The sequence below is a fragment of the Mesoplodon mirus genome, assembly GCF_964341445.2.
Source record: "Mesoplodon mirus genome assembly, chromosome: 13".
Classification (NCBI taxonomy): Eukaryota; Metazoa; Chordata; class Mammalia; order Artiodactyla; family Ziphiidae; genus Mesoplodon; species Mesoplodon mirus.
Genome location: NC_138989.1, coordinates 49,752,296 through 49,766,649, shown reverse-complemented (window position 1 = coordinate 49,766,649; position 14,354 = coordinate 49,752,296). Strand labels below are relative to the sequence as shown.

General features: G+C 39.5%; 1 protein-coding gene across 1 annotated transcript in view; it reads right to left on the bottom strand.

Moving 5' to 3' along the window:
- The window catches only part of DTNA (dystrobrevin alpha), a 204,211-nt gene that overhangs the window by 74,756 nt on the left and 115,101 nt on the right, over positions 1-14,354 (bottom strand). The window contains exon 4 of the mRNA XM_082640968.1: positions 12,753-12,966. Coding sequence (XP_082497094.1) covers positions 12,753-12,966 — 214 coding nt within the window. The remainder of the gene's footprint in view (positions 1-12,752; positions 12,967-14,354) is intronic.

The window sequence follows — 14,354 nt, the reverse complement described above, 5'->3', positions numbered from 1 at the left end:
AGCTGAATTCCCAGTGCCTCACACTTTGTCTCACACAGCGTTAGTGAACAATAAATTCTTTATATTAATTGATGACTATTAATCATTATAATAGGTGCCCTAGAATTTTGATTAAGTGGTTCACTAATTTTAGGGCAGGTAGCTGTAATAAAAATGCAATGATTTTGTAAAAACCACCTCATTCAAAATTATTCCATATCCCCTGCATTCCCAATTGCATGGATAACTGGAAGTATCAATAACTTTATTTTAGGAAGTAATTAGCTTCTCTTCCTAAGCTGAAACATGGCTCAAGTAATAACAGGAGAGTCTACAAAGTGTGGAAGAATAGGAGTAATATAGTGATAAAGTAATCTTCAAAATGCAGAGAAATTGAAGAGTATTATATGTGAGACCTCAAGAGCAAATGCAAGTTTCTTTCAATGAGTCAGAGAGAACAATTTATTTTTATTTTTTATGCAGTTTACATTTTCAACATTTACTTTAGAGTACTTCAAGATCTGTAAAACCCAGTGCTTTGAAATGGTCTGGGGTTAATTTCAGGATTAATTTCCATATTTTTTCCCACATCTTTATTGGAGTATAATTGCTTTACAATGTTGTGTCAGTTTCTGCTGTATAACAAAGTGAATCAGCTATATGTATACATATATCCCCATATCCCCTCCCTCTTGAGCCTCCCCCCACCCTTCCTACCCCATCCCTCTAGGTGGTCACAAAGCATCAAGTTGATCTCCCTGTTCTATGCAGCAGCTTCCCACTAGCCATCCATTTTACATTTGGTAGTATATATATGTCAATGTTACTCAGAGAGGGCAATTTAACTCAAGAAAGAGGACAGACCACAGATGATGTTGGGACAGAGAGCTCTCCAGAGGATGAAATGACGATAGCTCACGGGTGAATTCTTAAACCTTAGCTTTTAATGCAGAAGGTCCTAGGGAGATGACCAGTGCTGTATTGTTGCTGGAAATGCAAGATTACTGCTATTAAACCCAAGAGTGGTTGTATCAGAGCTATTTTGCCAAATTGACATAATAAATCTAGATAAATCACCCAGTAGAGGGCGGCTCAATGAGAGTTTTGCAGGAACTGAAGGGTGAAATTAGGCCACTGGAATTTATTGGTATGTAAGCTACTACGTCAGATTGCAAATGTGACCCCTGTCACAAAGAAGGATTCAGGGGTATGCAGGAATGTACACCGTGGGAAGCACACCAGTACCAGGTGAGTTCAGACTTTGCTCAGCCCTGGCACTGGATAAACCTTTAAGGAGTTGAATGAATGAGTGGAGATGGTGGACTTGGCTATGGAGAATGGAGGCACCAAAGAGTTAAACACAAAGGGATCTTTTTAAAGAACATTTTCAGTAGATATAACAGGATGAAGAAAAGGGGTGGAAAGAGAAAGATTTTCTCAAGGTCTTTGACAAGTTTCCACACCAAAGACCATTACTTAAACAAAGTCACCTTGGGATCAGGGTCCCTATTTTGTTGTGAAAAAAGAATTGGCATTGACACCGGAAGCAAAAATTAGGGAGAAGGTGGTACATCCCGAATGGAGAACAGAAGAGCTATTCTCATTAGGAATCTTCCTTAGTCGGGGCAGTTTGACTCATGAACAGTCAGTGAAATCTCTTAAGTATCTAAGAAGTGAAAAGTCAAGCTCTTGAGGATGGATAACAGGAAGCTCCTAGGAGTCTTGGGCAAACGAGCAGGAAAGCGGCATATTGTTCCAAAGTGAGTTCTGTACATGCAATGCCTCTAGGAGTAAAGTGGTTAAATGGCACATATGGAATGTTGGCACAGTTCAGGAAGTAGACCCACCAGAGTGTGCTAAGGATGAAAAACGTAGATTGTCCCTAATGCTGCAGGGCAAATGGTGCTCCAAGAGGAGCACTAGAAAAAGTCTACACACTTGTCTTGCTTTTATGAAAAGCTACGGCCACAGCACACCTTCAATTTCATGTGTAGTTCAGATTGCCACCTCAAGAAACAACAGATGCCATATGATCCAGCAATCCCACTCCTGGACATATATCCAGAAAAACTCTAATTTGAAAAGATACATGCACCCCAATGTTCATAGCAGCACTATTCACAGTAGCCAAGACATGGAGTCAACATAAATGTCTGTTGACAGAGGAATGGATAAAGAAGATATGGTACATAGATACAATGGAATATTACTCAGTCACAAAAAAGAATGAAATAATGCCATTTCCAGCAACATGGATGGACCTAGAGATCATCATACTAAGTGAAGTAAGTCAGAAAGAGAACCTAAAAAAATGATACTAAGGAACTTATTTACAAAGCAGAAACAGACTCACAGACATAGAAAACAAACTTAGGGTTACCAAAGGGGAGGGGTACATCAGGAGTTTGGGATTAGCAGATACAAACTACTATATATAAAATAGATAAACAACAAGGACCTACTGTATAGCACAGGGAACTATATTCAGTATCTTGTAATAAAACATATGGAAAAGAATATGAAAAAGAAATATATATATAAAACTGAATCACTTTGCTGTACACCAGAAACTAACACAACATTGTAAATCAACCATACTTCAATAAAAAAAAAATTAAAAAAAAGAAAGTGGCAACAGAGCCAAATGTGTTTGAGAGTATTGTCTGCAGTGTACAGTGTATACTGGATACAGCATACAGTGTAGCCATTAGAATCATTGACTTTTAGGACAAGAGTGGGCCTTAGAATCAGTGATCAATGACATGACCACATAAGCTTTTATTTGTGAATGAAAGCGGCTAGTGTAAAAGGTACAGTAAAAGCTTTAAAAATAAGTTTACTACCAGCCTATCATTTTTATTAAAAGAATAATTTTACTTTTAAAGTAAAACAAAATTTTACTTATTTTAATATTTTCTCTTTCAATGTAGAGAGAGAACAAAAGGCATATACATATTTCACTCACTTCCCCCTCACTATTTGTTTTTTTTGCATCATGAAATAGATTTTTTTAATCCAATTATCCTGAAGATTTGCCTTTGCAAATTTTACTCTCCTGTTCTAGCTCGACATCAAAAATACCTAATTAAATTGTTATCTTGATATTTAATTAACACCTAAAAGGATATTTAAGAGAACCAGCAAATTATCAAAGGTAGAAACTAAAATTGCTTCACTAATCAATGTTTCTTTGAATTGTTTATTTCCCCTTATACCTTGTTTGCTCATTCTGAAAAATTTCAAATTTTCCTACAGGATACCTGATTGAAAATGGGAAAAGGAAAGCACTTACCCTTTGGTTAAATATATATATATATATGGAGATTGGTAGAGCGTCTGTCTTAAAAACATGCATTACTTCAAAGTTTGACTCATCATCACAGAAAATGAGTAACTGCTTTATGCTGGGCTTTTTCCATGACTATACAAAGAGACAAACTGACTTCTTTTAACTAAGATACTACTTTTAGGGAAAAGTTGTCTGGGAAGGAAAATCTACTTTTGACAAGAAGGAAGAAGAACAAATATATACTAATAGGTCTGGGATGGTAGGCTGAAGTTGGAACTGTAAAAATTTAATAAACAGAAACCTCAATTAAACAGTCAGGAGGCCAGCAGGGGGCGCTCTAAGCCCTGCGATGATAACAGAGCTCAACCGGAAGAAGAAAGACTCCTTTCCTGGCAAGGACTCAGCCAATGAAAAGCCATAGACTCTTTGTTTACTACAGCCCTCCCAACTTCCTTTCCCCCTCTATAAAAGTGCTCCACTTGCCTTGCCCTGTGGGGACTCTCCAGGGTTGCAGACCCCGAATAGCAATTCCTTGTTGATCCCAAATAAACCCTTTATTCTCCCCTTTCTGGAGAAATAACTGGTAGTCTATTTGCTTCAGGTCAACAGAAACAGAATATAAAATTTCTCCAAGTTCCCAAGAGAGTTCCCTGTTTGAAATTACAGAACCCCAGGACAAATATCAAGTCCCTGAAAGTGAGAATGAATCCTGACCGATTCTTTTTTGAACAGGCTCAAGGAATTATTTCTCTATTTAAGAATACTAAAACCAGGAGTTCTTCTCTTACCAACATATTTTACCAAAGCATTCGGAAAGCATTTATGATAAGCAAAGGCCCAGCACTCACACTTGGGTTTCTCACACACTTTGGTGGCTTAATTCACTGGGAGATTGTGACCGCCTGGAGGGGTGGGATGGGGAGGGTGGGAGGGAGGGAGACGCAGGAGGGAAGGGATGTGGGAACAGATGTATATGTATGACTGATTCACTTTGTTATAAAGCAGAAACTAATAAAAAAATTTCACTGGGAGAATTGCTTCCTCCTCTGTCTTCCACAACATGCCTCTGTCATAACACGTTTCTCCTCTGGGAATTATTTTGTTCATATGGAACACACATTTATTAACTCAATAAATATTTATTAGCAATACCTCAGAAGTGGGGCATATAAAGATGAATAAGACGTGGCTCCTACCCTCCAAATTTGCCCATCATCTACTTGGGAGAAGGAGTCAAAACTAGTTAATTTTAATACAACACATTTTAAGGGCAGAGTCCATGTCTTACTCAACTATCATCCCCAGTCTATCGTAGCACCTAGAACATAGTGAGTTCTTAATACATGTTAGTTAAATTAATGAATGCACAAGTGAAATGTTCTGATTTACCACTTAAGTTTTATACTGAGCAATACTAAGTTTTGAGGAAAACTACAAAGCTTAACTTAATGGCCCTTAATATTAGATGGTGCAGTCATGTGAGTTGAATTTAGAAGGGATCACAGACATAATTACTCTTGTTTTGGGGAGACTAAAGTTAACATGTGAACACATAGAACTAAATCCCTTATTTGGCCCTGGCACCACTTTGGGCTCCCCGTAATGTTAGCAAAACATCCGGGAAAATAATTCCTCATAGCACCGGGCCAGGTGAGTTTGCCAGGAGTTTGTCTAGAATGGAGAATGGAAGGGGCCAAATCTGTTGACATGTCTCCCTCTCTCCCATGAAATCCCACCTGCCACTCATCCAAAGTACATCTGACAGGAAGACGAGTGACATTACGGATGTTCAATTTATCTACAACCATGAAAATTCTTTGGAAAGAGCTTCCCTTTTAGCAACATGTAGGAATCTTGGAACAAGGTATTTCCCACCAGCACAAAATGTTAGTGAGTAGAGAATGTGGACACGTTGGATTTAAGATGTGCTAAGAAAAAAATCACCAAGCCAAGTACATTTTAAAGATGGAGGCACATACATAATAAAACGCCAAGAGAAGAACATTTGGTTTCGTGTGACTCTTCTCTTTTTCCTTCATTCTCACCCATCCATAGAGCCTCACATGTAAACAACACATTTTGTTGGTGTATTTTGCAGTGCATATTGCATTGAACATCAGAATCGTTTTTACAACTCAAAAGGCAGAAGGATTTTGGCAGAGTTCCAGGATTATTTCATATCCATGCATCTGAAATAGTGCTGTGGTACCTTTCATCATGTCGGGGGCTCAGCAGTGGGAAAGGATATTCAAATGGCTCAGCAAGGTTCAAGATGTCAAACAAAGAGGAAAATTCCAGAATTTTGTGTTCTCTATGAAAGACTATTATACGATGGATTTGGAGCTCTGGATGGCTGTCATAAAACTGACTGTAAATCTACAGTGTAAAACTTATTAAGTCCAAATAGCTCTTTCACATACACTCTGTCAAATATGTCTAAAGATCACAAACTGGAAAGGTTAGGAATGTGAGCATAATAATAATATCCTGTAATAAGCAGGGTAAGTCTGGGGGAAAAAGCACATTAATTCTCATATAAAAAGATGAAACAGAAAGCATGAATAGAGCTGAATTTAAACTGATGCCTGAAACAAAAGGATTTTTCCCCACTTACCTCACCTAGTAGGAAACTGTATGACCTGCAAATTATCTAACCTTTTTATGTCTCAGCTTCATCACTTACTCAACCTGAAAAATTATAATAATGTAACGCCAAACCAGTAAGATTATTGGCACACAGTAAATGCTGAGTACATTTTAGCATAATTATAATATTATTAACATCATTAGAGAATTCGCATTAAGAACTGACGTAGAGAATGGACTTGAGGACACAGGGAGGGGGAAGAGTAAGCTGTGACAAAGTGAGAGAGTGGCATGGACATATATACACTACCAAACGGAAAACAGATAGCTAGTGGGAAGCAGCCGCATAGCACAGGGAGATCAGCTCGGTGCTTTGTGACCACCTAGAGGGGTGGGATAGGGATGGTGGGAGGGAGGGAGACGCAAGAGGGAGGAGATATGGGTATATATGTATACGTATAGCTGATTCACTTTGTTATAAAGCAGAAACTAACACACCATTGTAAAGCAATTATACTCCAGTAAAGATGTTAAAAAAAAATCTGACTCTACATTAAAAAAGAAAAGAAAAAAAGAATGGACCTCCAAAAATAGGAAAACCATTGTTTAATATATATCATTGTTCTACTTCAAGTTTTCGAATATATGTGGAAATAATATTTGCTAAAAGTGAGGCCCCTGTCATATAATCTACTTTATGAGGAACTGTGCCAATAAGGGAGGCTCCTGAATTGAAATGAGATTAAGTCAACTGACAAAAGTTGATGTTAGTGTTTCCCGGGAAAGCAGGAAGAGAGTAAAGAGAAGCACATTAAAGTCTGTTGTGAAAATGGGATCGCCCACATTAGTAACCATGGACATCTAGTGATCTTCTCTGTGGAGGAGAAGTGAAAACAGAGGGTATGAATCTAGATGACAGAGCAAACTTAGACCCACTAGATTTAGTAAAAGATTGGAGATTAAGGAGGGCTTAATCTCAGAAAAAGAATGAAAAGAAATTAGTGTGATTAGAGCTAAGTCTACCTTTGATTTTCATTCACTTATTCATTCACTCATGGATTCATTATGAGCTGGGTATTGGCTCAGGTGCTGTACATATAAAGAAAAAGACATGGTCTCACTTGAAAGTTGCTTGTGGGGGCCAGTCAGATAAGCAGAGAGACAGGCATCTCAAGAGACTATCAGAGTCATGTTCAAGGAACTGTGGGACCTGGCAGAGGGTGAGCAGCTTGGCCATGAGAGCTGAAGGGCTTCACAGTGTATCAGCGTCTATGACCCCACCTCTCCAAAAGGCCATACATGATCAACTTTGAAGAATTATACCTCAATATACCTCAATAAAGGTATATATGTTTTGTTTTTTAATTTTTATTTTATTTTTTTATTTTTTATTAATTTTAATTTTTTTTGCAGTATGTGGGCCTCTCACTGTTGTGGCCTCTCCCGTTGCGGCGCACAGGCTCCGGACGCGCAGGCTCAGCGGCCATGGCTCACGGGCCCAGCCGCTCCGTGGCATGTGGGATCTTCCCGGACTGGGGCACGAACCCGCATCCCCTGCATTGGCAGGAGGACTCTCAACCACTGCGCCACCAGGGAAGCCCTGTTTTTTTTTTTTTTTTTAAAGAATTATTTTCATCTTGTACCTTTCCACCATTTTTTTGTTGTTGTTACTTTCAATTCCCTAAAAAGTAATAACAGTAAAAGTCCTTAGAACACTTCAAAGAGATTTTCACCCCCACTGGGATATGGACAAGAAGTGAGAGGAAAAGGGCTGCCGAGTTAGTGGCTTCTGAAAGAGAGAGCCTCAGGGGAAGGCTCCTGCCACCAAACAGGGAAGGAGGCAAGGCAGGCCAGTTCCTGGGGGACACGGAAGGAAAGAGAGAAGAGGAGGAGACTGACTTAAGGCTCTGGTCATTTCCTCGTATTCTTCTTCCCTCTCAGCCCTGCTCCCTTCTTCTGAGACCTCCTTTCCCATGCTTCCCAGGCACACCCCTCCATTTCCCTAGAGACACTTAGAGAAGAAAGCTTCTGGCTGTAGAAAGGGTCTACTTAGAAGTTGGTTGGTTAATAGCCCACTGGGTGATATCCCTCCCAAGTATCCTTTTTTTTTTTTAAAGAAGATATTGGGGGTAGGAGTTTATTAATAAATTTATTTAGTTTTGCTGAGTTGGGTCTTCATTTCTATGCGAGGGCTTTCTCCAGTTGTGGCAAGCGGGGTCCACTCTTCATTGTGGTGCGCAGCTCTCTCACTATCGCGGCCTCTCTTGTTGCGGAGCACAGGCTCCAGACGCGCAGGCTCAGTATTTGTGGCTCACGGGCCTAGTTGCTCCACGGCATGTGGGATCCTGCCAGACCAGGGTTCGAACCTGTGTCCCCTGCATTAGCAGGCAGATTCTCAACCACTGTGCCATCAGGGAAGCCCCCAAGTATCCATTTTTAGAAGGAAAGTGATCAAGACAGAAACCTTCTAGACTGAAGGGACTGCCTATTCAGTGACAGGATGGCAAGCATGGCATAGGCCATTGGAGGCAAGTGCTAGGTCTTGACAGTCTACGAATCATCCTATGTATGTAGTGATGTACTGTATCTTGAGGCTGACTTGGCCAAAGAGCAGAGAAACCTCACAACCGGGAAACTGACCACAGCCTGTGGCAAGCATGCCTGTGTAAGAACTGAGATCCAGGGATTCTGGCGAGGAGAGGAACAGAAGGGTGCTACTCTTGGGGAACTATGGTTGTGGGAAAGTGAGCCTGGTTCTCAGGGGTGCATCCAAGTCAAGTGGACCTTGATCCTCATTTCAGGTCACTATTTCTTGGCAGAGTTCAACTGGCTGGGGCTGGTGAACTTTAAGGCACAAGCAAACTAATGAACATATTTCTTTGAATGCAAGTTCTTATTCTTCATGGGTTTAAATTACTGTCTTTCCTTTAAATTTTTTTTTTTTTACATTACCTCTTTAGAGTCCAGGTTGTTAAGGCATCTCTAACTCTTTTATTTTGGATTTTTCCTCTCTTTTTCTTTTAGTATGTCCATTTAAAATACAGCAAATGAGGGGAAAATCTCCTAAATGTTTCAGTGATTTTGTAATAGCAACAGCACATCATCGATCTACCAGTATCAGGCTCATTCATGTCTACCAAAATACAGAAGGCTCCCTTAAATACTTGGGTTCTGCGAATTAATGCCATTTGCAGCAACATGGATACAACTAGAGATTATCATACTAAGTGAAGTAAGTCAGAAGGAGAAAGACAAATACCATATGATATCATTTATATGTGGAATCTAAAATATGACACAAATGAACCTATCTACAAACAGAAACAGACTCATGGACATAGAGAACAGACTTGTGGTTGCCAAGGGGGAGGGGGTTGGGAGGGGGATGGAGTGGGAGGTTGGGATTAGCAGATGTAAGCTATTATATATAGAATGGATAAACAACAAGGTCCTACTGTATAGCACAGGGAACTATGTTCAGCATCCTATGATAAACCATAATGGAAAAGAATATGTAAAAGGAATGTATATATATATATATGTATAACTGAATCACTTTGCTATACAGCAGAAATTAACACAACATTGTAAGTCAACTATACTTCAATAAAAAATAAAAAATAAATATTAGGGTATTATGGGATAGGTAGTAGGAAGTGACATCAGATTTCCATACTGGATCTCAATTGGATAATTAGAAGTTTACTATTATAAGAGAGAGAATTGAACAGTCCTTTTATTCTTGTTTCTATTCTTATATTCACTTCTAAATTGTATTTTCAGGTACTGGGACTTCCTGACGGCTCACCTCTCACATTGTCTAAAATTTCAAAATCCATCAGACAGAAAATTTGTTTTGCAGTAGAACTGCCTGTATTCATTTGCTCTGCCAAAGGAGAGCAGGCAGAAGCATCTGCAGACTGGGGTCTCTATGTGGATGTGTCTGTGAATCTCTACAATGAGATTTCTTTGGGTGGATGTGTTTCTAAATCTACTACAACGAGATTACTGAAAGAATACATCAGGGGTCTTCCTATTGCAGTATAATTGCTTTACAATGGTGTGTTAGTTTCTGCTTTATAACAAAGTGAATCAGTTATACGTATACATATGTTCCCATATCTCTTCCCTCTTGCGTCTCCCTCCCTCCCACCCTCCCTATCCCACCCCTCTAGGTGGTCACAAACCACCGAGCTCATCTCCCTGTGCTATGCGGCTGCTTCCCACTAGCTATCTATTTTACGTTTGGTAGTGTATATATGTCCATGCCATTCTTTCACTTTGTCACAGCTTACCCTTCCCCCTCCCCATATCCTCAAGTCCATTCTCTAGTAGGTCTGTGTCTTTATTCCCATCTTACGCCTAGGTTCTTCATGACCTTTTTTTTTTTTAGATTCCATATATATGTGTTAGCATACGGTATTTGTTTTTCTCTTTCTGACTTACTTCACTCTGTATGACAGACTCTAGGTCCATCCACCTCATTACAAATATCTCAATTTCATTTCTTTTTATGGCTGAGTAATATTCCATTGTATATATGTGCAACATCTTCTTTATCCATTCATCCGATGATGGACACTTAGGTTGCTTCCATGTCCTGGCTATTGTAAATAGGGCTGCAATGAACATGTTGGTACATGACTCTTTTTGAATTATGGTTTTCTCAGGGCGTATGCCCAGTAGTGGGATTGCTGGGTCATATGGTAGTTCTATTTTTAGTTTTTTAAGGAACCTCCATACTGTTCTCCATAGTGGCTGTATCAGTTTACATTCCCACAAACAGTGCAAGCTTTTGCACAGCAAAGGAAACCATAAACAAGACCAAAAGACAACCCTTAGAATGGGAGAAAATATTTGCAAATGAAGCAACTGACAAAGGATTAATCTCCAAGATTTACAAGCAGCTCACACAGCTCAATAACAAAAAAACAAACAACCCAATCCAAAAATGGGCAGAAGACCTAAATAGACATTTCTCCACAGAAGATATACAGATTGCCAACAAACACATGAAAGAATGCTCAACATCATTAATCATTAGAGAAATGCAAATCAAAACTACAATGAGATATCATCTCACACTGGTCAGAATGGCCATCATCAAAAAATCTAGAAACAATAAATGCTGGAGAGGGTGTGGAGAAAAGGGAACTACTCTACCTTGGTATAATCCTTAAGCTTAGCATCCAACAATCTTGCAATGATTCAGCTACATTATCATAGCTATTTAGAGCACATTTACAGCTCTGTTTTTTGAAATGCTCTTCCCAATATTTCCAAACAAAAGTGAAAAATCTATTAGGTTAAGCCCCATCTGTTTCACAAAATACCCCATCCTTATTGTTAATTTGGCCCCATTTCTGTATTTACAGAGTTGGTCCAAATTATGTTTTAGCTTTGATTCCTCATGAATCCTCTAGAAATACCCCAAGATGTAGCAGGAAATTCTCTCTATTTACATTTTCCATTGTTACAACAAATAGAGCTCCTGAAGACTTCAGTAACAGGTCTGAAAGCTGCCATGCTCTTGCTAAGGGGACACGACAGAAACGCTGTTATAGAAATTCCACGGCTTGGTTCCACTCTGCCCCCTGTCATGTGGAACCACATCTTCCTCTTCCAGCCCTGTCGCTTGGCTACCACAGTGATTAGCCCAAAGCAGTACATCACTTCTGAAGGCTGCACAGACTAAGCATGGAATCCATCAGGCTGGACTGCTTGTTTATTTCAACTTCAGAATTTCTCAAAATATTAACATGGAGACAATAATGTATACTGGTCAAACTGAGCACGTACAATTCTGTCACCACGCTAGGTTGCAAAATGACAGCTGGTGACTTTTGTCAGTGGCATAATAACATTAGCCTGGCTGGAACATCTCCAGTGCTGGGTTTAAATATTCCTAAACATTGGCTAGACAACGAGACTAAGCACAATCTTCTGAGATTCTTAAAATGGCATTGTTGAAAGATCAAGCTAGCAATTTTCCTTCTTAATATTCAAAACCAGGGGTGAAATTGGAGGTGCTGATCCTGTATCTAGCCTAGGGGCCATCAGCAAATGCCCCTTTGAAATTTTCGGCTGATAATGGGATTCAGGGGAGGTTTTACATTTCACAGGGCTGCCACATGTGCCTTGGAAAAAAAATCGAAGCTGAATCTCTAAATCCCCGCTCTGCCACTATCATGCTGAGAGCCACTGGACCTGCCGATTGTCACTGGACAAGTGACAATCTCTCTGTGCTTCGGGTCCTTCATCTGTAAAATGAGAGGTTTGGAAGAATGGTCTTTAAGATCTCAGACAGTTCTGAAATTCCCTGAATCTGCGAGGGGATGTTATAAGATAATGAGGCTGAGTTTCAGTCGTGGTGCGTGGATGGCATCACGTTGTTTTACATGGTACGTTATCGACCAGTCCATTTAATGCAAGTCACGGCTACTTTTACTAGGCTGGTCAAGGAAAGAACCCTTTTCAACATCTGTTTGCTCTGGGGTCTTGCTATGACACCTCAGAAGCACTGTCTTAGACAATTTGCAAAGGAGAGCGTTAAAAACATCCTCCCACATCATGGTTCATTAAATCGCTTCACGGGCCTATCACGCAACGCTTCCAAGCATCCATAGCTTCTAGGAAGCGTGGGATGAGTTAAATAAAGGTCAGCACATAAATACAATTGTCCTCCACTTCCTATGGAGCTATTTTACTCTCTAAGTCATTTCCAAAGCATTTAAAATTTATATTAAACACATAGAAACTTTATTGAGATAAGTATCTGACCAAGAAAAAAAGAAGCAGTTGGTTACTCTAGAAAATTCTTTGGTATAAAGACCAAGAAGCACAAGAGGAAGGGGAGACCGAACATGTAGTGAGTCACAGATATTCAGAGGGAGCTTACGGATCAAAGGCTGCCAGCAGGAAGTTTAGCAGGAGGCTGATGGACTGCTCCACCTGAATTTGGTGAGTGGTTGGCATCCTTTTGTTGAGCTGGTAAAAAATGGTGGAGAGCACAGCCTCCAATCGGGCCACGTTGAGTTCTATGTTTGGGTCCACATTGTTCAGACCATTTTCCCTCAAAGCTTCTATGACGTTCCAAATGTCCACCAGGTGCACTACATACAATGAAAGCAGAGTGGACACGTCAGACCAGAGTGCATGGAAAGGTAAATTCATTATTATACATGTACCATCTGTCCTGTTTTGTCAAGGTGCCTCATAGGGTTCAGTATGTGTTCCACTGCTATAGGAGTTGACGTCAGTAAAGGCACATAGTGCAGGATCTCAAAGAGCTGATGTACAATGTGTAACAGCAAACATGATTTTCTGAACATCACAGTAGAGAGTTATTTCTATTCTTCATAATAGACCCTTGAAATACTTACATGTGAGGATAAAGGAAGTTAACTGGCAAATGCAAAGGTCCAAGGGAAGTCACCTGGCATTTGTATCCAGGTCTAGTTGGGTTTTTAAAATATTGAGATATAATTGGTATATAACACTGTGTACATTTCAGGTGTTGATTTGATACATTTCTATATTGCAGTATGATTACCACCATAGCATTAGCTAACACATCATGTTCCATAATTATCAGTTCTTTTTTGTGGCGAGAACTTTTAAGATCTAGTTTCTTAGCAACTCTGAAGTATATAGTACTTGTGATTAAAATTAACAAGTCTATGTGGCTTTAAAGCATTTTCCCACTTGTACACACTGACCCCTTACAAAGAAAAGAGAGAACCAACACTTAAATTCTAGTGTTTGAAAGGCTATCAAAACTGCATTTGAGTATTTAAAATATTTTCATTTATTTACGTATTTTTAGTAGTATGACATTTGAAATAAGAAAAAAGGGAAAGTTAAAGTAAGCAGGAAGGCAGGCGGGGGAAAAGGAAAAGTTATCTTTACAATGCAGCAGTAGAACTAAGGCACAGATCACTTAACTCACCTGGTCAAGAACAGTTTCTTGGTTCCATTGTTAGTAAGCTCATGTAACTTAAGTCATGGTTATTTTCACTAGGATAGTCAAGAAATCCATTTCTATTTCTTTCCTGTTCACCCCGAGGTCTTGTTATGACATTCCCGGATAACATCACCACAATCAAGACGATGGACACGTGTATCAACCCCAAAGTTCTCCTCGTGCACCTTCTGATCCATCCTGCTCCCCACCCTAGGCAACCACAGATCTGCTTTCCATCACAATTTTCTAGAATTCTATATGGCTGGAATCATACCATATGTACTCTTTTTTTGGTCTGTATTCTTTTATGTAGTGTAACTATTTTGAGAATCATCTATGTTGTTGCATGATAATAGTTTGTTCCTTTTTTTTACTGCTGAATGGTATTCTGTTAAATGGATATGCCACCATTTGGTTATCAACTCACCTGTTGACAGACATTTGTGTTGCTCCAGTTATTGGTTATTATGAATAAAGCTGCTATGAACAATCATGTACAAATCTTTGTATAGACATATACTTCCATTTCTTTTGGTA